Below are 25,764 nucleotides of genomic sequence, written 5' to 3' on the forward strand. Positions count from 1 at the left end.
CCGCAACTCGTTTGGAAAATTATGTGCTGGCCCCTCAAGGGCGTGCCATGGACTGATTTATATGACCTCCAGGAGGAGCATGCGAATCGGCATCGGCATCGGAATGGGAATGGGAATGGATGCGGGAATGGTAGCGGGATCTAGGGTGGAGTACTTACATTCTCCGTCATGGGCGTGTAGTGGGCAATACTGCGGCCCCTGTCAACGGCCACCTGCGAGGCTGGTATGTCGACTGTTTCGCCCTGAGTTGCATTGAATTTCCAGACGTAGGTGGCCTCCGCGGGATTGGCATCGATTTCACAGGCCACCTTGACGGTCTCATGCCGGCCCGAGCTGTAGGAGATTCGTTGTCGAGGTCGGCATACGGGTGCAACTGCAAGAAGCATTAAATTGAATTGAATTGAATTGAATCGAGTGGCCAGAACATCTGCATAATTAAAGAAAAACACTGCCCGAACTCGAGCTTCAATGTGAACTTTTTAGACAACGAGAAAGTCCAGCACATTTGCCAAATTAAATATTTAAAGAGAATGCTGGCTTTTCACTTGCGGTTGCATTGTTGCTGCTTAATTGATTTATTTGTCTGATTTACGGGAAAAATTCAATTTGTCTCTGGTCTCTGGATAAGTCGCACACAGAGACTGTTGAGTCCTGCTGTAATTGCATTGTGTAACGTGTTAGTTACAAATTGCAATCGAAAGATCCAATTCGTTTTAATTAAGCTGTTATGTAAATTAACACACACTGAGACTGAGACTGAGACTGAGGCTGAGGCTGAGGCTGTGGACAAGGAATTACTCACATCGGATGTCCAGCTGGACGGGATTACTCTCGCCGTCGCCCTCTCGATTGCTGCCCACACAGGTGTAGATGCCGCTCCTCGCCCGGCTGGCATTCTGGAGCACCAGACTCTGGTTGGACACCGCAATGCCTTCGGCGGGATTGTTGGACAGGATCTCACCCTGAAATCGAAAGCAGAAAGTGAAACGCAAATTGAAAATTCCAGAGTACGCCCCCCAAATAATTTATTGCATCGAATTCAATTTACCGATAACTGCTAAATTGAAATAAATTTCATTTCTCAAAGCTAATAACACTTTTATGTTGCGTTACATTGCGCATACGCCCCGCAGGCAGGGAGGCGTATGAACGGCTGATTGAAGGCCCGGTGGCTGCATAAATTAGGCCCGGGCTGCATAAATTGTTAAGTGCTCTCCCACAGCCCGGTAATTCAATAATAAATGGTGCCAGAGTAGAGTATTCCATTCTTTGCCCTTTGGCAGCCCTAAAATATGCAACAATTATGCGCTCCATCTCGATCCAAAGCGCCTGGGGCTAATATATGTGCGCCATATAATGAAAATAATAATAATAATAATAATAATATGCATATTCCTGTTAAGTCCCAAGCCCCAAGTCACAATAAATTAGCCGCCAGTTTGTAAAGGCAGCGGGGTGTTAAATGTGCCATTCGAAGCGGCAACTAATCTTGCGTGTAAACCGGCATCTGTCTGTCACTTACATTGTGCCGCCAGCTAACTTTGTATATCCACGGATTCGATTTGATGTTGCACTCGAAGAAGACGTCGATGCCCTCGCGCAGCGTGGAGTTGAGCGAATTGGTTCCCAGCTCCAGACTCACCACCGGTATGTCTGCGGATGAAAAGGCCGTCAAATTGGATATAGAAGTCGTTAGAGGAGTCGTCAAAAAGGGAAAAACAGACTTAGCTGCCATGGCATCGGGGAAGCTAATTACTTTAAATCGCCTGCCCAGACAAATAATAAAGCTGGCAAGCAAATAACACGCCAGAAGCGTGGGGCAAAGGTGTAATTACTGTGTAAGCCGCACAAATTAGCCAATTTAAGTTGTTCAAATGTTCGGCTCCCCTTCCCTTCCCTTCCACTTACTTTTACTTTATTTTTCCTGTTTGTTTATTATTATGCTTTTTTCTGTTGGCCAGCTTGGCAATTAGGCCTTTGAAATGTTGTTTTGCTACTGCGTTCGCGGCGGGCTAACTGAGCAGCATTTTAACTTGATTAATTCAAAATTGGATCGCGAATGCGAATCAATTAAGCTTATTAAGCAATCTATCAAATTGGGCAAACAGTGAACCCGCCACCAGGCTCCGGACCAGATATTTCAATCGAATCGGGCCGGGTGGAACAAAAAAGGCGGAACAAAAGGAGGAAAAGTTAAAAGGTAAGCAACCACACCGCACTCCCAAGGCAAACAGGAAGAGGTTCTCCTTTTTTTTGCGCCACGGTTGGCGGTGGCTTTGCCATTTAAATTTTGTGCAAACAGGTCGAAAACTGAAGGAGCGTATGGATGACTTTGCAGGCGGCGATGGCGGCGCTGCTTGCGGTGCTTGTGGCGGGTTAAAAAGTTTCGCAAGTTTTGTGCCAAACTTTCACCGGCCGCCGCTGGAAATTAATTTGCCAAAACTTGTGCAGCCCAGAGGTGAGGGGTATCGAAGAAAAATATGGAGCCGCAGTGCAGCGATTTCTTACACAGTTTTTAAAGCCGCTCGCCGACTTTGTGCTTTCGCTTTCATTAAAAACTTTGGGCAGCCGAATTAAATATTAAGCAGGCCATTTAGCCCAACCCAACTTACGATAGATGTCCAGCTTCCAGCCGTCCTCCATCCCGGACTCGGGTATCATGCTCTGCTCGGCCCGGCAGGACAGGAACTTGCCGCGGTCGTCGATGGTGGGCGTGAACGTCAGCACCGAGGTGGTCATGTTCCCATCCGGATTCGCCTAAACAACAACGGGGAACGGGACAAACAGTTAGCGGGCGGGCAGTCAAGACAAGACAAAGGAAACGGAAACGAAAACGGAAACAGAAAAGGGTTGGCACGTCCTTCGGCCCAGATATGGGGGGTGCTTTTAATTGAGGCCCTCGCTACGTGACTGCCGTTCGAGCAACTTCAATTACCACAAAGCATGTGTACGGCCTCGGCGGGGGGTGGAAATTGTACTCTGGGGCAGCCATTAACAAGGATGACAGGCATTTCAAATTTGCATGTTTACAAACATTTTGCACAGGGTAGCAGTCGGGTGGATCCGACGACATTGTCAAACGACAAAAAGCAAGCATTTGATTTTGAGTGTTTTCAATTTTTAAATGTATAACTTATGATTTGTTTTAATTATGCAAATATGTTTTTAAATGCAGGAGTTTTGTAATCACTTTAAATGGTTTCTAAAAGTATGCAATAAATTATTTTTTTTTCATACTTTTTCTCATTTTTATAACTAGTTACAAAACACATGTGATTTCTGTGGCACCCCCAGTACATTTTCTTAAATAAATTAAGAGTTTTTTTCTCACTGTTTTAAAAACAAAAAAAATTGTGCGAACGTGCTTTTACGCTTTAATTATTTTGTTGGTTACTCTTGCGCACATTTAAAACTAGCTTCTAAACACAAGTGATTTCTGTGGCAACCTCAGTACATTTTCTTAAATAAATTGAATTTTTTTTTTTTACTGATAGAGAATGACTTCACAATCCCTTACAACTTAGGTCTTCAAACAAAAGGATGGAAAATGGCGGTTGGACCAATTAAACCCGTAAAGTTCTTAAAGCGCTTGCATGATTCGACACACTGAGAACTCCAATCAGGAAAGCCGAAAGAAGGGAACTTCGATTGTAATTTTATCTTGGCCATTGCCAAACAATCATTTACAGGACCCCCGCTAGTCGGTCTTTGTTCGGCTGCCCTTCGCTTCCACTTACAATCTCATGAGTATTCTTCATGGGGGTACTGCCCTTCCACCAGGTAATCGTCGGCGCTGGACGTGCTCCGATGACAACGCAGCTGAGCTGATAAGAATTCCCCGCCGACAGTGGTCGATTCTCCCCCTGCAGCTTCACAATCAAGGGGCGCACTGTGCAAGCGATAGAATTTAATTAGTTAGGCTGGTGGGGGTGGCTGGCAGAAGAGGGGGGATTCTCGGGGTGGAACTCACGGTTCATGTCGAGGACGACGCTGCTGATAATTGGCGTTGTCAAATTATTGTTCTCCGCCCGGCACGTTAGCTGCATGTGGAGATTGCGGCGCTCCAGTCGCTGCAGGGACAGCACATTGCCCACCCGCCGCTCCGACAGGGCTTGGCCCACACTGGCGTCCTTGTAGACGGTGTTCCCATGCAGCCAGGTGACCCTCGGCTGCGGACGACCTGCAAGCGGAGTGCCCAGAAAGAAAAAGAATTATCGCAATTGCTGTAGCAAAATGGGGGGATGAGCACTGTGTGTACTAAGTGTGTGTGTGTGGTGTGTGCAACTGATATGTTTGCCGTAAGGCTTAGACTTGGAGTTGTCTCTGCGTTTAGCTGGCAGCATTTTAGCCGGTCTTCTGTTTGTTTATGTGCTCACAAGTGCAAGGAGTGGATGAGTGTCTTTCTGAGGGTATACGTATACTATATATTGGGGTGTATATTGGCATGGCAGCGGTGGGTGTGGGGCTGCGGTGTGTGTGTACAAGTGCCTTTCGCTGTTTCATTTGTTGTCTTGTTTGGCTTTTAGCAATTTTCAAGTGCTCTCAATGCAATTTGTGTGGGCATTGTGTGTGCGCCCAAGCTCCTCGATTGTGTCTGCACGTTGGTCTGGTCTTCCCTGCTCTGGTTTGGTTTGGTTTGGTTTCGTTTCGTTAGCAGCTAGAGCTCCATTTCGAGTCCGTGTTCATGCAGTCGACAGCCGGGTGGAAATTAAATAAAATGTGAAAATCTTTCGCCTGCATTTTCACGCTCATCACTTTTAATTGTCAGACACAAGCGGCAGCGTCAACACTTTTGCCCACACAACAGTGGGCTGAATAAGGACTTACCGCCGATGGCCACGCACGTGATGTTGATGCCGGAGCCCTCGTTGTAGGGACCCAGGGTGTGATCCTCGATGGTGACTCCCTTGCTGTCCAATATAATCACTGATTCGGGCGGAACTGCAAACAGAAACGTATTGAATTGTGATGATAAAGACCGCCAATTCACATTTTGATTCCGAAAGTCTCGTTGGGCTGTCAACTTAGTACTTGACCAGCGAGTTCCTTAAAAGCCTGGCTGACAGGGCTTTAAAGAGCTTGTTAAGCTGTTGCCAATTGGGAAGTTCAAAAAAAAAAAAGGGAGGGAGAAAAGAAATGCTCGAACAGGTGCAGTCAAAGTTTAGCGAAGAGTTTCTAGTGAATTTTCATTTTCTACCCTGCTTTTCCGCCTCTCATTGTTTTGACTGCTCTACACTGGTCTCTTTAACGGGCTCTCTCTCCTTATTATTTTCGGTTATGTGGGTGGCCACTTGGCCAACTATTTTGAGCCGGACCCCAACCCGATTATCATCGCTTTGCTGGCAAATTTGCTTGGTCTGATCAAGTCCTTGGAATTTTCGGCCCCTTCCGCGTAGGAAACTGTCCAAACTGTCCACCCCCCGGACTGGGGCAACTTTTAATCTAATATCTTCTTTAAAGTTTAACCCTCCGTTCTTTTTCCTTTTTAGATTTTGCCAACCGACGAACAAAGTTCTAAATCCTGCCTTGGTTTTACGCTTCACATGTCACAGACAAACACACGCACACACAGCAGCATGTTGAACATGCTCAAGAAGTTTGTAAAACACGGCCACGCCCCTTGCCGCCCGCCCTCTGTGCTCCATGCGCCAGCAGCGACGTCGGCAGCAACTATTTACCAACAATATTCGGCCAGGCCAACTCTGCCGGCCATATATTTCAGCCAAACGCCTTTGGAAACGCATATAAATTTTAATGGTAAATTGCAAACTGTGGCCGCCTCAATGCGCAGGTATCCTCCTCATTCCCCATGAAAAGGGGCAGAAAAACAAGCGCCAAATTGCAGCTGGAAATGGGGAAAAGCGGAAGATGGAATACGCTTCTACTCCTGGATAATCCCGTTCTAGTCTGGATGTTTTTCAAGAAAGCAGAACGGTTCCGTTTGCATAATTTTTTCCTATTACTATCAGAAAAAGAATAAAAATGTTAGCTTGCTCCTGGGATGTACTAACACGTTGCAATAAAATTCTCATTTAATGGAATTATAAAGCCTTTATACCTTTAGCTTGTTACCAAATAAACAAATTGGAATTTAAAATTTCAATAAACTCCTTTGTTGAAATTTGTTTTACGTTAATATATATATACATATTACCAAATACTTCTTATGCCTAAAATATTATATTTAAGCCTTTCCCCAAAACATAAACCTAATAAATAATTAAATGTGTTTTAAGATTTAATTATACTAAACATCCTATGTCTTGAGTAGTTTTTCACATTCAAGAATGTTAATTATTTGTTATACTAAAAAGGTCTTAAAGGATTTAATTATTTTTTTTAGAAAAAAATTGTATTAAGCAGACTGCTCCTTTCGCGTAAATTCAGCATTTCCGTCGCATACTCTTGCCCAATTCCAAGCTGAAATCCATTTAAATGGCAAGGAATTCAATTCAGAGCTTGCTCCCTGCACTCATCTCTTCCCCTTGCCTCACTTTTCCCATTTCTCCTCGAGCAGCTTTAACCAGCCACGTTTAAACTTCTCGCCAAGTTGGCACTTTAAAATCTGTTTGCCAAGTACCGAGCTGCTGAAGGGAGGCAGTGGCTAAAAATAAGGGAAAAGTTGGCAACCCGAACATATAGTTGGCGTCTTATTCTGTAACTAATGTGTTTGTCCAAGAGCTGAGTGCCGTGGTTGGCCAGGCCAGGCCAGAGCAGAATGGAGATGGAGATGGAGTCAGGACCAAGACCAAGATACGGCCAGGATATGTCGCTGCACAAATTAGCTGCTCAATTATGCTGCTCCGCACGCTGTGGGCAAACAGCAAAGGAGAGCGGCGAGTGGAGCAATACTTACTTATGACAGTTAAATTCACTTTGGAGTTGCGCGTCGGACTCTTCTGGAAGTCGACGCGGCAGCGATACTCGCCCGTGTCGTCCTCCGTGGTTGACTTGATGGTCAGCGTGCCGGCACGTCCTTCCACGTGGAAGGAGAGTCGCTCCCGATAGGTCTCATCCGACCAGTGCGTGCCCTGGGCGAAGTTGGAGTCGCGTGTGTCCACACTGAAATGGGGAAAACAAACGAAAAGTCAAGACGTGCACTGGGAAAATATAGCAAGTTCTTCAAAAGAATACAACTAATAATTTATAGAAGGGGCTAAAAGTATGCAATTTATTTTTTATTCAGAAGTCTGATTCGAAACACAACTTTTCTACCAGTTGTTGCCTACTCTTAGGCAACTTTATTTAAATTGCATTGTTTTACACTTACAGCCTTATTAATAATTAAAGCTGTGAATGTCAAGGCAAGTATTCTACTATTAGCCCTTTAAAGTTAATTTTTAAGAGAATTGCTGAGCCAAATCGCCTCTTTCCGTTTTTCTCTCAGTGCCTTAATGAGAAGGATATTAAATGAATTTCTGTGTATCAACCCGAGCCAAAGGAAAACAAAAGTAGCCCTACTCCCATTACTTTCTCACGCCATGTTGAAAGTTTTTTATTATCGCCAACAGCGTAATTGGGTTCAGCAATGAATTAATAATACACACCCGGCCACGCCCACTTTGCTGTAATTTATTGTTTTCGCTCGAAAATGTCGATTATTGATTATTCCATTCTGACGATACGGGGCGTAACGAGCTCATTTTGCTGGTCAATCAATGGTCTTAAAGTGTCTGTTCTGCCTCTCCAACTCGGCGCATTTGGCCGAGTTGGTTTTAAAAAGTTTCGAGCCAGTTTGCCCGCGAAGAGCGGAGAAGGTGGTGCCTGATTTAGGTCAACATTTAGCAGAGTGGCGAAGTTAATTGAGTTTAAAGCTCTCCTCTCGGCATTCTCAGCCCGAGTTCTGCCAACACATAGTTAATTATGCACGCTGTGGTGTAATATTCTATTCCAGCATGCCTTTAAGTAGGCGAAAGCGTTTTTAATTGCGATCCTCAGTAATCTTCGCCCAAGGCGACCAAGTTCGAAGCCTGATTTGAGTGCTTTTGCCCACTGATGGTGCTATAGTACAACTTATGAATTAATCATTCACGGACCGAAGGCCCAAGGGCTTTCGAGTTGCCAACTCAATTGGCATTTAAATTGCAGCTCAGCAAATGGAACCCAAATTAGATCGTTTGTTTGTGCTGCAAAGTACATGTTTTACCGTCCCGAAATATGCCATAAATTCGCATTGCGCTTGAGTTGATCCTTACTGCAGCTCCATATGTCTTCTTCGACAGCTCCTCGAATTGCCAGCCTGTGTTTTATTGCATTTCAATTTTGATTTGCTCCCAGCATATGCTTCACTGCTGGGATAGTAGGGTTCTGCTGATGCTAAAGCATCACACATGTCAGCTGGGCAATAAAAACCCAATGGATGCCGGAATTGAGCTGTCGGTTCGTTGCTGGGGCGGTAAATTAAATTTTCAACGGTGGGCGTGGCTGGTGCTGCGCTGGCCAGCGGTTTCTTTTTATGATTAATTCACTTGCTGAGTGGTTCTTAATTACAAACAAGAGTTGAGCCCAGCCCGATGAAGCCCTTTTCCTCGAACGGTCGTTATGCAACGCTAATTACTACTTTCGTCCGAGTCATTTGCAAGTCCTTGAAGTGCCCGAAGTTCAATTAGTTTTGGCCGCATGTCAATGGCCGGCTAGCTGGTTGCCTGGCAATCAGCTAATCACCAGGCCAAGCTCACTGGCTCACAGGCTCACTGGCTCAGTGGCACACTCACATGCCGACCAGTCGGACAAATCCAATTAAAGTTTCACGCCTTTGATGTGTAGTAGTCGTGTATCTGCGAGGTACAAGATACAAGATACAAGATACTAGAAGCTAGAAGCCAAGCAGCAACCACTGCGACATAATGTTCGACATGAATAATTGAAAAAGTTTTGCTGCCGAATGTAACCTTGGAGCATGGAGCTGGGGAGCTGGGTAGCTGGGTAGCTGGGGATTGTCGAGAAAGTTTGCTCTTGATTTTCGGTAGCTACTCCCAACTGAGCCTCTCTGTGTGTATAATTCTCTAGTTATGCTAATTTCAAGTCTGCAGGCTGACGGACCCCCACCTAAAAAATTACCTAATTAGCCGCCATTAAATCAGAATGAAAATTCTCCGCAAATACGGCAAACTGACATGTGCAGGTCTCCACTTTTCCGCTTTTCCGACATTCCGCCAGCCACGCCCCCTTGTGCGATCCGATTTCCCGCCTCATCTGTCGGCCGTGTTTGTTTGCATTTGCGTTTGCGTTGGCTGAGTGGTGAGCAGGTTGAGTGCGTCAAAAGTTGTCTGCGGTAATCAATTTTGTTTATTTATGGAGCCGTGCGTGCCAGCGTGTCTGTCTGAGTGTGTGTGGCTGAAATGTTTGCGGTCAGGTGGGGCTGCGGCCTGTGGCTCTGCATTTGACACGGGGACTTTAAGGACTTAAGAGGGGCTCTAAAAAATGTGTCACTCAAACTTCGAACTGCAGCGAAGTTCGCCTTTGGCCAACCCAGCCATGTAAAAACCATCGCCACTCACCTGTAAATGGGCGTCTTCAGGCCAACCTTGTACCAGATGACCAGGGCCACCCGATCCTCGTAGATGGGCGGGGTGACGTTGCAGGGCAGTCGGCCGATCGTTCCCATTATGGACTCGGATAGCACGGGCGGACCTGGAAAAAAAAACGTGAGTGATTAGTCTGTGACACAGGCAAAAGTGTACATGTCAAAAATATGACATCGTTGTCCGATTTTAATCTAAATAAAAATTAAGCTTACATTTTAGTTAAAAATAAAAAAGTATATTTTAAATAGTAACTTACTTATAAGTACTTATATAAAAGTATCTTGAGAAAGTTGGATTCATAAAGCTTTGAAACTAAAGGGACTTGTTTGCGTAGAAACGAAAAGCGAACATGGCTAGACCGATGCTCCTAGTGATGCTGATCAAGTATATATAGACTATCCTCTACAAGGGCATACAAATAATTCAGTTAAATCATAGATCTCTGAAATGTTAAGCTTGAACCCGGATTAAAAAAGTTAAATTTAGCAAAAGATTTCCTTGTGTATGCCAGGCGGAAGAGGAAAGAAGCAGCAGGAGCTGCAGGAAAGTGGCTGCAAAAAAACTGGCTAACAAATGATGTATAATTAGGCGAGGGCATTAGCACTTTGTTATTGGGCCAGACCCCCCAAAAAGCCGAGTTGCGGGGAGCTTGCTGCGATCTTTCGCTTGGCCCAACTAATAATGCTATAAATAAAAGCGAAGAGACTGGCCCAAAAGATGGGGGGCGGGGTGAAAGGGGGCTGGAGAAAGGCGGAGAGATAAAAGTGACGTAATGGGCGCGACGTCTTCATCGCTGTCCTGCGCCTTTTTCTTTCGTCCTCTCACATTAAAGTGAAATTAGCGAGCAAATCCTTTTTTTATGCTAATTTCACCCGGCTTTCAAGACGGGATTGTTCCTCCTCATTTTAAACCCCCCTTTTGCTGTCTTTTTTTTCCTGTGTTACATTTGCAGCCATTTTTTGAGTTATGTCCTTTGGCTTGGCTTATTTTCCGAGTCCTTGCTCTTAACAATTTCCTTTTTGCTCGGCATTTATTTGTGTTATTTTTGGCCTGCACTTAAGATTCGTTTGCCTTTTCATTATTCGCAGTTGCTTTGTTCCCTCATATTTCGCCGCCTTTGTTTAAAGCGCCGAACGAGAAAGCGGCAGAGAGATTACTGTTTGAAGTTGACATTAATTTCAGGACTCAAGCTTATTTGAGATCCGGCCTGCGAAACAACTGGACTCCTCTTTTTACGAATTTTGGTCTGATTTTAATTTAAATTTCATAAGATTGGGCCCGGAGCTTGTCTAATTTCTACGCTCAAAATTTCCAGAGAATTTTCTTGCGCAAAAGTTTGTTAGCCCTTTTTTTTGTCTGCCCACGAGTTTGGCCAAACGCTGTCCCTCGTCACGGAATTCCGCCGTTGTTTGTATCTCATTTAAATTCACTTGTTAACTCATTTGCATTTCGTAGGCTCAGCATTTTTGGCATGGCCCAAATAAAGTTATTACACTTTTTGGTTCCGAAAATCCCCCATGCACTGGCCGGCCGCAAGAGATGATTTAATTGTGGAAATAAACCCGACTCACAGCTCAGTCAACTGCAGGCGGCGCTCATTGCTCATTGCTCATAGCTCATTGCTCATACGCAGTGTGGCCGCTGTGGAATTAGTTGCTAATCAGCTGGGGAAAAAAATCTAAACCGAGCTGCGCCAGTCATGACGCAGTCGGTAGCGATAATGCAATGCATAATTTATAATGATTATAAATGGTTTTTGCTGCCCGACATTCGACTTTCGATTCTGCATAACAAAGTCAGAGGGGAGGCGAGGTCGCCCGGAGAGTCGTTTAAAATGTGATGTTGTCTAAGCCGGAAATCGCCGGGCTCCCCAGCTTTTTCCGCCCGGATTCGACATGGCCCGGGCCTGGCTGCCGCCATGTTTCGATTTTTCGCTCATTTCATATGCAAATATGTTCGATTTGCCATTACAGCGCAGAGCAAACCAGTGCCGAAGAACGAGGGCAACCGCAATAATAACAATGCCAATGATGGCAACGATGATGACGTCGCACACACACACACACACACACACTCTGAACCCATGTGGCTGGCTGGCGAGAGCAGCTCCCAGAATTTACATTTTCCTTGTGCCGGAGTTAAACGAAATGCCAACATTGGCAAAACATTTAATTATAGCAATTAGCTAATTAGAGATTTTCGCTGGAACGAAACGCAGTTTTCTCCCCCTCTCCCCTCTCCCCTCTCCGTCGAACCAACACAAAAATCAATCGTAGAACACCCAATGGCTGTGCGTTGTTCTGGGCCGAAATTCGGCATTTTGGCCACGTTTGTCCACTTGTGCTGATTTGTTTTCGATCTGCGCGCTTGAATAATGCAAAGTGTTCGAATGAATTGCAGCCTCGTTGCAGAAAGTTGCTCTCCACTTTGATTTCGTTTGGTGAAACATTTCTCTCGCATCTCCCGAAACTATAAAAATGCCATCAACATTAATTGCCACAACACGGCGACCATTAAATTGGTTTGGCTAAACAATTTTTAGTGGCCTGCCAGTATTCAGCAGTCGGGCGAGGAAAAAAAACTTACTCATTAGCCGCTCCACGCACACGCCAGAGAACGCATTAAATTCGTGTCTGTGCGTGTGTCTGCACTCTGTGGCAAATTAATTGCACATAAAATTATAACTGAACGCACTTGAAGCTGACAAGCGACAAGGTGACTTTCCCCCCGATTTCCGCCCAATTTGATGGTGTTCCCAGATGCCAGATGCCACATGCCATTTGCCAGGAGGAAAGTCATAAAAACCCCACGGAAGCTGAGTGCGTGTGTGAGTGCTGTGCAGCTTCCATTAATTAAAAGCAATGTGTTGATTTCTTATTCCTTGTCGGTTTCCTTGTTGCCTCCTTGCTCCTTGGTCCTTGACAATTGGCATTTTGTTTTGACTCTAAGCGCATTTATTGCCAATTATTTTTATGGCCCAGAGGCAAACAGGCGTAAGGTGTGTAAATAAATGTACTTAAACATCGATCGATGTGTGTGGCTTGTACTTTGATACTTGATGTTAAAGCAAGAATTTTGTTTAAGTGCATGGAAAACAAACTATAACATTTTTAAGCCAACAACTACTATAATTGCTTTGACCATAATTCACTAAAAAATGCTTTAATTTTAAGCCAATGAAAAATAAATGGAATTAATCAAATAAATTGAATTATAAAGATGGTTTGTTTTTTTTACTTCCACGACTTTTCGAATTCAAAAGCACTGTGAATAGAATAAAATGTTTGTTTTTTTTTGCGAAAGTTGACACTCCAAACCTCAAAAAGAAAAAAACATTTAATGTGCCGTAATAAATAAAAGCAGCTTAATTAATTTTCCTATTAAATGCCATTAAATTCCATTAACGTAATAAGCATTGGCAAAGCATTTCAACCACAAGAGGAATAATCACACGTTTTTCAACATTAAAGAGCGAGTATTGCAAAGAGCAGAGGAAATATCAAATCAGAATATTCAAATGCCAAACTAAAGGAATTTCAACTTAAATATGACGGCAGCCAGCTAGCAAAGGAATCTGGCAAAAATTATTATGCAAATTTGCTTTCATATTAGTGGCATTTGCTCCGCTCGACTCCTCTAACAACGGAAGAGAAGACGGCAGAAAAAAATGGAACCCAGTTGACAACGGCAACATTTGCTGATTTGGCAAAAATATGCGCAGAACGTGGCTGTTGGGGGCGGACACGAAAATGGGGGAGGGGCAGCGCAGTGACATTGCCGGATACTCCTGCCAAGAAATTGGCAGCCAAATTTAAATAAAACTCTTGTCAATATTTGCCAGAGACCGAAGAGAACGAGTGCGAGTGCGAGTGCGAGTGCTAGCGACTCAATATGAGTAACAAAAATGTTGTTTCAAATAAGTGCAAACATTTGCATAATTTGCTAAAATCATGAGGCTATCAAATAAAATAAGCGTGACAGCTCTAACCCCGTTTTATTCGATTTGGGGTTTGGTTAGCTCGCAATGGGTTCAGTTACTGGCAAATTTGGCTAACTGCAAATCATTGTGAGGCTGAAGCCCCCATTGCGAAGGCACGTTAATTGCACCGTTTGGGGCAGTACTTAAAAATTAAATAAAAATCAAATAAAAATTTCAAATACAATTGAAGCGAATCGGAGAAGTGCTCAAGATGGAAGCAAATTTCAGTCACAATTAAATTAAATTCCCCAGTCGACAGGAGGTACGGCAACTATTCATGTGTAAATTTCAACAAAAGGCCCTGAGGGTGACAATTACGAGTCGGTCAAGTCTGTGTAGCTCGGCTCCTTCAGCTCGGCCTTCCTTCCCACTTTCTTTCGGCCATGTTCCCTGTTCCGTTTTATGGCCATTTGCTTTATGTAATGCCAAGTGTTTGGCCCAGAGACGGTTTCATAAAAGCAAAAGGGCGACAGAGGCAGCAGCGCAGTTTTAATGTGCAATAAACTGTAACGATAATGATTATGCGTTCTAGGTGGGGCCAAGACGCAAGAGGCGGGAAAGAGAGGGCACGAGACCATCAGAGGGAGAGGGGAATAGGCCTCGGCTGTTGCAGCAGTCAATTCTCGACATAAGTTGACTTTAATGTGCGCCAAAGTGGCAATTATTGAAAGTGCTCGCTCGGCCAGTCCGAGAAGTGTAACAAGCAATCGTTTTGTTTCGGTCTCCATGATTTCGGCAAATGAATTTTATATTAAATTTAATTTTAATCCCATTAACACGAGTGGTAAGCAATGGGACTACGGAAATAGGTGGCAAGCGAAAGCCAAATGAGACAATAATAATTCAGATTCAATATACCACTGAAATAGTTGTTAATATTGCATACCTAACCAACATCCTTAAAACATTTCAATAAGTTGACCAAATAAACTTGTTATATTTAACATAGGTTTCTCTATATAAGCAACAAGTTTTAGTATATCAATAAAACAGAGCACATGGTGGAATTGATGGTATGTTACCACAATGAACATGAATCCATAAAACTACCGCTTCAACTTTAAGAGAGTTCGCTTCTTTTAACATGCGAACTGGGCATATTCTTACATAACCCATCAATGGACTGGGCCAATCTACATACACCCCTGGTCTCATAAAAATGCAGTAAATGGCCGGGTAACAGACTGACTGACTACGGTAAACTTTCACTTCCTGTCCCGATGCCCCTTAAAAGATTCTTAACGGCCCAATTTTAGTGGCCATTGTGTGTGTTTCGGTGTGTGTGTGTGTGTGTGTGTGTGTACTGGTCTGCCATTCTCTACCCTTTTCGCATCCACATTATGCCTGCCACAGACCATAAGTATCTGCGAGATACAAGCACGTGGCACCGGGCTTAGCGATATCTCTTGCATTTTATGGCAGAGGAAATACTCCGTGTCAGGTGGAACCTATACACATATCTTTAATGCACAAATCAAGTCACTTGAGCACTTTTTCTATAAACATTTTCATTTTATAGATACTTAAAAGGGCCGCCTGCATTTGGAGAGCCTTTTATGCGGGCCCGTACCTTACCCGTTCCCTTTTGGCTTTCGGCCTGAGCCCATTCTATCCGGCGGGACCATTATGCCGGCTCTTTGTGACCGAGCGACTGGGAGTCTGTGATTTTAGCCAACGTTCGAAAATTGTTGCATAAGAAAGGGGTGCCGACACGTTGCGTGTATTAGAGTGATTGTGTGCGAATATGTGTGAGTTTTCCGGGACTGCGTGTGTGTGTGTGTGTGTGTGCTAAGCCATGACCGTTTACGTGTCGCTGCTTTTACTTTTATCTGAAAGTGGAATCGGGTAATGCGTTGCTGACTCGACAAATGCTTAGCCAGGGTTTAGTTTTAGTTTTTCTTCTTAACTCTCAAAAAAAAGGTGAATCTGATAGCAAAACAAAAAAATGTAATTCGATGTGCAAACGTGAGCTTGTGGAAATAATTATATAATGAAAGCGTAGCAGAGAACAAATGGAAATTGCTTTTCAGGATTTGTAGTGTCTTTATGAAAAATACGCAAATTACAGGACTAAATGAATTTTCTTATATAAAAAGGCAAAATGGCAGAAAAACGCAATTTGTGAAAAAAACTCAAACGAATTTTCCCCTAATTGCTGCACACGGAATTCCCAAATGAAATTTTCCACAAGAGTATCTTGTTTTATATGATTCCTCATCTCGTTTTGACTTTGTGTTTTACTCTATTTACTTCTGTTCTAGAGGGAAAAGTTAATGTCCAACGGAATATACCTTATATTGTAATTTAATGTTTTATAGTCAATTTCTTTAAGATTGAAATATGTTAAATAGAGTTTTAAATTATTCTGTAATACTTATCAGTTTGAAAATAAAATGTATTTACATCAATTGTAGGGTATACAGTTTGTGCTGTCTGCAATTTCCGTTCGTTTATGTCTCATTTTCTTTTTATATATATTTGTGTTGCTCATTTCGCTTTTTATACAATTTGTTGAGTACAGCGTTTTTTATGTTGTCCTCGTTTTTCTGTGAAATTATATATTGCCCTCTTCTTTGTATTTTTTATTTCCCATTGATGTATTGCTGGCTCCCTTACTCCCCCATTTGGCTAACATCCCGCGGCTGTTGTTCCTTGTATATTTTCAGATAGCATTAGAAATTAATGAAATCAATTTTTGGAAAAACAAAGAGGAAAAATCAAATTGGGTCCACGCAGGGGATTCTTCCAGATGCGTGGGGGTCTCAAATGGGAATTGCCGAAAGGCGTTTACTTTATACTCGACTATTGATTGGATTTCCATCGACTGCAGTCGATCATAGGTGGATTCAATTTCAATGCATACGAGGCAACTGCGGATTGTTTGAGCTTCAGCACGGATTTTTCTCGGGATTTGAGCTTGTGCTTTCTGTCAAATTGCCGGCAGAAAAGGGTCGCACAGACCGCATAAAATATAAAATGTCCGGCCATTGAAAGGGGCAAGGCACATATTTTTTGTATAAAAACAATTTTCTTTGATTTATGCGCTCGTAAAAAACAAATAAAATTTACATGCCCATTTAGAGGCAGTCGTTGCGCACACATCTTCCCCTCTATATCATATATACATATATATATATATAAATAATATGATATTTTCCTAGCTAATATATTAAAAAATATGAAACCGGAGAGCAGTAGCCTCTGGCCTCAAAGTGCGCAGCAAAGTATGCTGCACGTTTTATCCCCGGCATCTTTTGTTTCTTTTTTGGCCCCAACGCGGGGCAAAAAGAATTCGTATCCCTGCTGCTCGGAGTAAAATAAACACACAAATACAGCAGACCGTAATGTGTGCGTAATGTATGGCAAATATGTGCTCACTGCACACACACACACACACACACACACACACACACACAGATACACACACATACATATGGGCACATAAATATTTCATTAAGTATGTGTTGTGCCCCATTTATGATGTGTTTGTTACATTGCACAGCCATAAATACGGCAAGGAAAACATTTTGATGATGCGTCTGTTGGCCAGCATCAAATATTTGGCCAATGAACCGATGCGATGGCATCTGTCCAATTGCAGGGTAGTTTTTAATTTCGAAATTAAATTCACATAAGAAGCGGCCTGGTGGCTTACAACTTTGCACATTGTCAGCCGTGTTCGACATGTGCCGCAGCTTAGAGCTGATTACCAGCAGCCACACAATTGGCATGCACATTGGCATTAGCAGCTCGTTGGCTCATTGGCTAGCTACCCATTTATGCCGGCCAGACGCCCACTCTTGGCGATGATGAATGTGTGTTGATACGAGGATACGTGGAAACGGCTTGCAAACGTGAGCGGATAGCCAATTACATTGGTGGCCAGCAAATGAAGTCAGGGGCGGTGGCAATGATCCGGCACTCATAAGTGAAGCGTTAACCGCGTTTAAGTTGTGCGTGTGTCTAGGCCAAATCGGGGGCTAATAAGTAGCTAAATGACTGGCCCAATGCCACCCACTTCCGGCTCTCAATTAGCTTTAATATAGGTGAGGCAGATACTTTATAACTTCTGCCTTGCAATGCTGACACCCTCTGTGGCCTCTTTAATCCCGTCCAAGGCATCGGAGCCCACTTCCTTCGCGTCATGGTCCACTGTTCGCTTATCCAATGCCAGTGCCAGTGCCTGTGCCGCTCAACAAATGAAACGCTCTGTCATGTGTCAGTGCAAATGCAGACAAAACACTGAAAAAGTAGCAAAGGCAGATGGGCTGGGGATGCGAATGCCCCCCGAACAATCAGTGGGTACATGAACGCCCTAACCGCCTCCCCTGCTTTTCCACTCAGAGTCATTGTCATTAATTTGGCCCCGGCTCGGGCTCAGAGCAATAGCTTAGGACTTGGTCTGCGCCAGAGCCTGTTCCTGTTCCCGTTCCTCTTCCTCTTCCTAGTCCTTGTCTGCAACAGCGGCATCATGAGAGTGCAAAAACAACTTGCCAGTTAAATGGGAGCTCCCAGTTCTGGGAGTACTTGTACAATGGTTGTAACAGCGGCACAACTTGGCATTTCGATGGCTTGTCAGACAGCAGGAGGAGCTTGAAAAAACAGAGCTACGAAATTTTCAAAATCCATCTGACTAACTTAAACTTTAATTTGAGGAATTGCTACTCAATCCATAACCTCGAAATCGAATAAATTTAATGGTTAAATTGACCAATTTATACCACTGTGCCGTGCCACCTTCTATTTCCAAGAGCAATGCAGAAGGTCTGGGCGCAGTGTCTAAATTAAATAATTCCCACAACTGTTACACTGTGTCATGTCTGTTGGTGGAGGGTATAATCCCCAGCTTCATTTTGTTTTTTGTTGGTCCAACAATAACAACAACAGCAACAATAACAACAACAGCCAAAAAACAACAACAGTCACGACGGCAGACCTGATAAATGAGTCCCTAATATGAGCGCTGTTAATAAAAGTGGCAAATTAAACGTCAACCTCTACAATTTCGTGCCATTTGTCGGGGGGTTCAGTTTAGTTTAGTTCAGTTCGGAATAGTGATAATACAGATGGTGAGTGGGGGTAGAATGCTAGAATGCTAGAATGCTAGAATGCCAGACCCTCAGCTGATTATTGCTGTTGGTTTTGCCTTTTTTAATGTCTATTTGTTTGCTTTTCAAATGCCTTGCGGCCCAGCAACAATGGCTGAGAACTTCCAGCCCGCTTGTGGGTCTCATTAGTTGTCGGACACGCCCCTTCCATTGGGTTTTTGGGAGGAGGGGGAGCGGAGGAGGGTCTGCGGCTTGTTGGTTTATAGTTTGTCGCATGATTTTGCACTTAAATTGCTTACAAAATGTTTGACAGGGCAGCAACACGACTTTTGAGTGAGGATTTTTAATGAGTCTCCGTGCGTGTGTGGCAGCAGTGTTTTAATAAAGAGCTTGAAAGGGACCCTTGAATATTTAATTATCCATCCGCCATCACCCATCCGCTTCTGCCACCATCACCACTCCAACGGAGTTAGGTCTGGGCCATAACACATAGTCAAAGGAACGAGTACCAGTATAAACAAAAAGTCAAATGCAATAAAGCGGAAATGAATGCTTCCATTATTTCGATAAACAATTATTTTACCGCACACAAACACACACAAAGCGAGTGGGAAAACACAATAAATGGGCAAATTCATTGATTATCGATAATTTGGGCTAGTTGGAGGGCAAGAAGAAGTTCCGTTTTAGCCACATCTGGCCGCCTGCGTGTGTTCGTTAGCCAGAATAAACAAATGGAAATGGGCCGGAAAAACAGAGGAAAAATCTATTAACGCCCGGATTATTAACGTCACACTATAAGTAATTTATACGTTAATTATGCGTGCCACAACAATGAAGGGGAGTTGGCAATAGAAGTGGTGGGGCGTAAAGCATTAATTATAATGGTCTTGGGCTGGAAAAAAGATTTCGCCTGGCGGCGATGAACTACTTGCAGTGCAAGTCCCCAAGATATGCAGTGAAATGTGGGCAAACATGTGGGATTCGGTCTCTTCTACTCGACAGTGTCCTTCCTCGGAGATGGCTGACTTAAAACTAGGCGGGTAAAAGTAACAGGCTGACATATTACGACTAATGTCGCCCCAACACGATTCGGGCTCAAGTCGCTGGAGAAAACTGAGCAAGCAACTTGAGAGACGACAATGATGACTTGGCCATGTGTGTGTGTGAGTGTGTGTATGTGGATGTGTGTGAAACACTATGCATAACTAAGGCTGCAAATGATAAACTTGCAAGGGGAAAAATAAAAGTGGGGGCTGCCTAAGTGGAAAGTATGTCAAGCTCAGTGACACAATAAGCACACACACACACAAACACACACACATTGAGAGGGAAAATAAAAAATACGAGGGCAGAAGGAGGAAACTGCCACGTGCAAATTATAAGCCTGCATGTGTCGTCTATATCATCATCATCATCTGGCTGTAGCACTGGTTCTAGTTCTTGTTCCTGCGTGCGTCTGCGATTATCTAAGCTTACTCTTCACCTCCATGACTATGGCCCATGACTATGTTGCCTTTTCTCTGGCATTGCGCATACGACGCGTACGCCAGCGCCCACTAAATGCGTTTATTAATGCTCCTCCTTGGCCTAATTCGCAACACTTGTGCGTCGCAGTCTTCGTCGGCGTCGTCATTTACATGCATACATCATTTTGCATACATGATGTATTGTTGGCCCTCCATTCCACTGAGCTTACCGAGCTTATGCCACCCCCCGCCCTTATTCCGCCTTCCAATGTCAGTGCGGAAAAACAAAAGCCGACGGCAGCGGCAGCAGGGCATAACAATGATAATAAAGGCGGCAAGGAGCTGCGACAGATGTCCTTGCCGCCAGGTAGTCACCAAGCAGCAGGCAGCTTCCCGAGGCTCAGGCTCATGGCCCAGGCCATAATAAAGACAAATGCTCGGCGAAACTTGCACAGGACACATAATTAACACGGGAAAGGAGCGCACAGAGGATCGGGGTTTTGTTTCAGCAATGAAATTGCTTTGAACTGCACCTGCCCCGCACACAAGCATGTTGCATAAGAATAGCATAACAGCATAACAGCATACAAAGAAAAGGTTGATTTAATTTAACGCAAGCGAAGAGATGAAAGGTGAAATATGATGCAGTAAGTTTCTTCAATAATTTAACTAACATTTATATTTAAACGTTTTCCCCAGTGTAATCCGCTTTTGTGACACACCACACTCGTCATCGACTTTTAAGTGACCCCGATGGCTTGTTGCTCCTCTCGAAATTCAATGCGATCCCAAAAGATAAATCTCAGCCGGCAAATCATGACCTGCTACACACACACTACCCACTCAAGACCCCTGATCTCTGGATATATCCCTTCCTTGTTAATAGCCGTCAGTCAGGGGAGCAAAACATTAATCAAATTTTCAACCGAAAAATTCTCCGAGTTGAGCTCGTCGCCAGGGCAGACAATCGAGAAACTTTGCTCGGTCCGAGCTGTCTCCTTGCAGCCCGCCAGTCACCCAGATAAGCCCATTTAGCAACGTTGTCATTTCTCTTGTTTCGTAACGTTGATTTCATTTTATTGTGGCCCGTCTGCAAAGGCCTTTCCCACCCACTGCCCATCTTCCAGCCAGCGCACGCCTGTCATAAATCTTGTTTTGAATGTCCTGCCAGCGTTGATAGCGCGGTGGAGGTGGAGATGGAGGTGGAGTGGCCCTGGCCAAGTCATACTATGTTTAGAGGTATACAGCGTATATAGCCATGGCAACACATTAAATTAGTACACTTGATCGAGCAAAAAATATTTATGGCAAAGCGCTTCGGCGAATCGGCAGTTGGCGGCCCAGTTGATGATTCGATGGGCGCCTGTTTCAAGGACACACGTCTCCTTCCTCCCCCTCGCCCCTTTAGTTGAAAATGGCTGAAATGGGGACTGACGGGTGCCGAGTCAACTGTTTCCATAGAAAGGCGCATTGTGACTGTTATAAATCTCGAACGCAAATTGACTGTGCAACGTTGCGACGCCTTCTGAAGTGGAACCGGAGTTGGCCTGGCCATTTCACCATTTCACCATTTCACCAATTCTGGCATTTCGGGGGCTACAAAACATTCTCGGGCCAACGCCGGACTGTCGGGCTGTCTGGTTCCGTTCCGCAGATAGGCTTTTGATTGGCATTTTATGTCTGCTCGTCGCTGCTTTTGACTTATGTTTCATTAATTTGTATCATTTTTATTGGAGCTAACAAGGGGCCCCGATCCCGATATGGATAATTGACCAGATGGGTTCTTAGATTGTAAAAAGGTTATAAAAGTCATGGCGCTTCGCGTGCTTTTATTTCAATGCTCTCGAACCTCTTCCGTTTTTATATTCATACTGAGGAGGAGTCATAAAGTTAATACTAGCTTTCAAAAAAATTACCTAACGATTATGACTACAGACAGATTTGGAATAAGCAATGTACTTGTAGATCTTGAAAGATATAAATAACTATCAATTTTCTGTAGAAATGTCTAGCCTAACAAACAAATTTAAATTATTATTAAAATGAAAAGTTTAAAAGCCTTTAAGGAGTCTTTTAAGAAATACCATGCCATAATTACTTTATTTAAATCGTCAACTTTCTTATTCGCTTATCCTCCAAAATTAATTATTCCTACTCAATTATAAGTACTTGATATTTAACTTGTGTGTATGCTGAAAATAAATGAAGGGCCGAATGAACTCTTCTGACCCAACCGATTTTCGATTGTCCGAGTCAATACTACACTTCCTTAAAATATAATGGCTGCAGCTGGCATTTCGTTTGCGTTCTCCATCACCGGCAGACGCTAAATGTTTGCTGAGGGGGGAGGGGATTACTGGAAAAACTGGGGAAAAGTTGGGGAAAACATATCGAAAGCTTACACAAAATTTGCAAGGCCTTAATGTATCTACTCGAATTTGTTTTTGGCATCTCTTGAATTTACGCCACGACAGACAGAATCGAGGGCGCTCTTCATAAATCCATTTTATGAATTCGATGAATTTTGCATTGCAGCCAACATGGGAAAGTGGGTGGGCTGGGGAAGGGGAAGGGGCAGGGGAAGGGGCACTGGGAATATCGGAATCGTGCATATTTAAGCAGCGTCAGGCAAATGAATGAAAGTCTCTCCGCATTCCATGGGCTTCGATGCATTGCAATGCAATGCAGTGCTGTGGGCCGAGCACTGCCTGTCATATGCAAACGAAATTAAAATGCACTACAACGTCGGAGGCGGCGGAGAAAAAGTGCGCACGAATGCATAAATAAGTGAAGTGAGTCAGCGTACTCCATTGAATGGCACTCGAAACTATGCAACACATCCGCATTCGTATTCGCATCCGCATCCGGATTCGCATTCGCATCCGCACCGGCGGAGACAAACGAAAGTATTTATACCGGAGAGTGAGAGTTCTTCCAGTTTTGCAGGTGGAAACTTGGCGAAGAACAAGGAAGAATCGTCGCAGCTGCAGACACTTCAGTATGTCAATGGGCACAAATGAAAAGCCAGCGGGGGGAAACGGGAAAAACATTTAAATTGCAAACATAAATGCCTGACAAAGTCCTGTTGCAAGGCATTTATAATGCAGAATAGTTGTATTTTGTTGTGTACAAGGAAGAAGCTCAAAGCTCGTACAAATAAAGTGCATTTAAAATGCCACGCCCCCAAATGGGTAAATGGGTCAAACAACTGTTAATGCATGCCACGTACGTAAATCGAAAGTGGGCGACTCAGCCAAAGCAGAGTGCATATGCACTCACTCAAGTCGCGACAATGCGTATACGCCGCGTTGTCCGCGGCAGTACGTCAGTTGCTGCAAATGGAAAGCCTAATGCAATCGGGTTAGGCAAACAGCGAGTGGGAAAAGCAGTGGGTCGCTAGCCAGTAATTCATCGCTGGGAAATGGGAAACCTTCTACCCATATATCGTTGCCTTTGGCCTTTGGCAAACCCCGATGACTGGCGCGCTCTGAATTAGCATTGTGCCGGACCCGAACTGGACTCCAGTAGCGCCAGTACCGCCTTTCCCGCTGAATCGGCACAAAAAGCATCAACACGAGGGAAACCCACGTTTTTGTGTGTCGTGATAGTGTCCTGGTGCGGTTTTAAATGTGTTTCTATTGATTTTACTGAACACACGCCTTTGGCAGACATTCTGCGTATATTCTTTGGGCCAGGGCAGTTGCCAAATTGAAAACTGCACGCCCACAAAATAAATTTAGCCAAGGCATGGAGATGGCATCGCAAAAAACCTGGCAAAGTCCAGGATACCCATCCTTTCGTCCCTCCCCATTCCCTTTCCATACACATATATAGTATTCCCCTTTATCCGGGCGACGGCTCGAGGGTTATTTGTTGAGTTTTGTAAAATTTATGCTTGGCAGCAAGTCAAAATGGGGAGGAGCTGCGGTCGAGGCTGAGCCGTCCCCCCCCCCTCTTCCACTTTGTCCCATATGGCAGGCAGAGCAATTCCCATATAAATTTAATGCGCCAACAGGCAAAAGAAATGTGTCCTCCTGCGGCTCCTGACTGCGCCTTAATGCACAGGCAACATAAAAATTGCATTAGGCGCAACGAGAATTATGCAACATGCTCGGGTCGGGGAATCTGAGCAATCTATTCCTGGGCCCGGCGGCTGGGACCGAAGTAAGTCGCCCTTGGTAAGTAGCTTGGCTGGCTGGAGGGCGGGCTGGTTATCCAACAGAATAAGCTAATTTTACACATGATAGGCCTCGGCGGTTTGTTCGGCTGGAAACGGGGCTTGCATTTCAGGGACAGGGACAGGGACCGCAAGCCCTTCAGCTGCACAATGGACTGGCCACAAAGGGATCTCCGTCCTTGATGCTCCCCATCAAGTCATAATACTTTGCTAATGCCGACTTTGCACTGCCCTCCTGGGCCCGGTTTGACATTTATACGGAATGATTTCTTAAAGCGCTTCCCGTTGAGTGGACCTTTGGGTCAAGTTAATGGACTAGAAATCGCCGGCCGCAGCAACAGTCCTGCTCAAAAACTGAAAACGAAGAAAAAAAAACCGAAAACCGAAAACCAAAAAGGATAAAACATTGTAGCAGTGAATAATGCGCATAATAAAGTGTCCAAAACATTTGTTTTCTTTTTGCCCGTCCAGTCAGTCCCTGCTTTTTCGGCTTCTCCACTCAGGGCTGGCCTTTTTATTTGGCACAACTTTCAAAGCCAAATGACGACGGCGAGGGAGACGAGGAGCTGGCCTAAGTTTCAAATTGCTTTAAATTTGTTGTAATGGCGCTTTAAGTAGTTTTCCCTTTGGCCCGTTGATTTATGGCGCCTGTGTGGGTGTGGAATGGGTGGCGAAAGTCACCAAATTTTTTGATGCAGCATATTTCAGTAATGGCAATAAATGTGGCTATAAATCGGCTGAACAAAGAGGGAGTCGATAGTCAGGGTGTTTCAAGCGCAGCTTAAGGAAACACAAAATGGCAAATCCAATATGAGTTTAATGGCAATTAGCAGGGCTCACCGCGCGACCCCCAAAGCCCTTTGTCAAATATTGATACACCGAGCAAAGGGAATCGAGGCCACAGCTCGGCTTAGAGCTGGCGAAATGGAGCAGACTCACATGGAGGCAGTCAACTGTCTAGTCTAGTCAACTTCCGGCCATAGAAATTAAATGCGCACCACGCACATGTGAGCCGTGTTGGCATTGCTCGCTCTGCTGCCCATGTGTTTGCCCGAACATAAACACTGCGGCTGTATGTGTGCACCTCAAATAAATATTGCACAAAGTCAAATAGGATAGGCCCGTGCACACAGAAATTGGCCGCAGACCCGGCAACATCAACATAAAACATAAACAGACGCATTAGCTGCAAATCATTTAAATATACGCAGCCGGATAAGAGAGAAAGCCAACGAGCGACTAACTGGCTAACTAACCTTGTGTAAGGCAGCATGAGATAAACAAACTAAACGAGGCTGGTCTCGAAAGTTGTGAAAACGAGTCGAAAATATGCCAGAAAAGCTTGTGGTCGAAAAACTTTAATAAACAAATTTTTACTCACATAATTTCATATCATTAGGATTTTGAACATGTAACGTATTTTATTTAATGTAGCATACAATTTCAACCATTACCAATTTATTGACATAAGTTAATTCTTCTTTTGTCTTTAATCCAATTTAAAACTGTTGAAAGTTGAATAAATTATAGATTTTTTGTTGTTTAATATTTTAAAAAAATATAT

At 44.0% G+C, this 25,764-nt stretch overlaps 1 protein-coding gene across 7 annotated transcripts in view; it reads right to left on the minus strand.

Annotated features, from left to right (window-relative positions):
• The window catches only part of LOC108143469 (neural cell adhesion molecule 2), a 58,121-nt gene that overhangs the window by 11,293 nt on the left and 21,064 nt on the right, over nucleotides 1-25,764 (minus strand). For all 7 annotated transcript variants that reach the window (XM_041707314.1, XM_041707313.1, XM_041707317.1 and 4 more), the window contains 9 exons: nucleotides 9,501-9,633; nucleotides 6,857-7,062; nucleotides 4,828-4,941; nucleotides 3,971-4,180; nucleotides 3,738-3,889; nucleotides 2,613-2,757; nucleotides 1,523-1,653; nucleotides 803-962; nucleotides 159-373 (listed from right to left, as the gene is read on the minus strand). In XM_041707314.1, the coding sequence (XP_041563248.1) occupies nucleotides 159-373; nucleotides 803-962; nucleotides 1,523-1,653; nucleotides 2,613-2,757; nucleotides 3,738-3,889; nucleotides 3,971-4,180; nucleotides 4,828-4,941; nucleotides 6,857-7,062; nucleotides 9,501-9,633 (1,466 nt within the window). The remainder of the gene's footprint in view (nucleotides 1-158; nucleotides 374-802; nucleotides 963-1,522; nucleotides 1,654-2,612; nucleotides 2,758-3,737; nucleotides 3,890-3,970; nucleotides 4,181-4,827; nucleotides 4,942-6,856; nucleotides 7,063-9,500; nucleotides 9,634-25,764) is intronic.

This window comes from Drosophila elegans, unplaced genomic scaffold (genome assembly GCF_018152505.1).
Source record: "Drosophila elegans isolate 14027-0461.03 unplaced genomic scaffold, ASM1815250v1 contig_183, whole genome shotgun sequence".
NCBI classification, from domain to species: Eukaryota; Metazoa; Arthropoda; class Insecta; order Diptera; family Drosophilidae; genus Drosophila; species Drosophila elegans.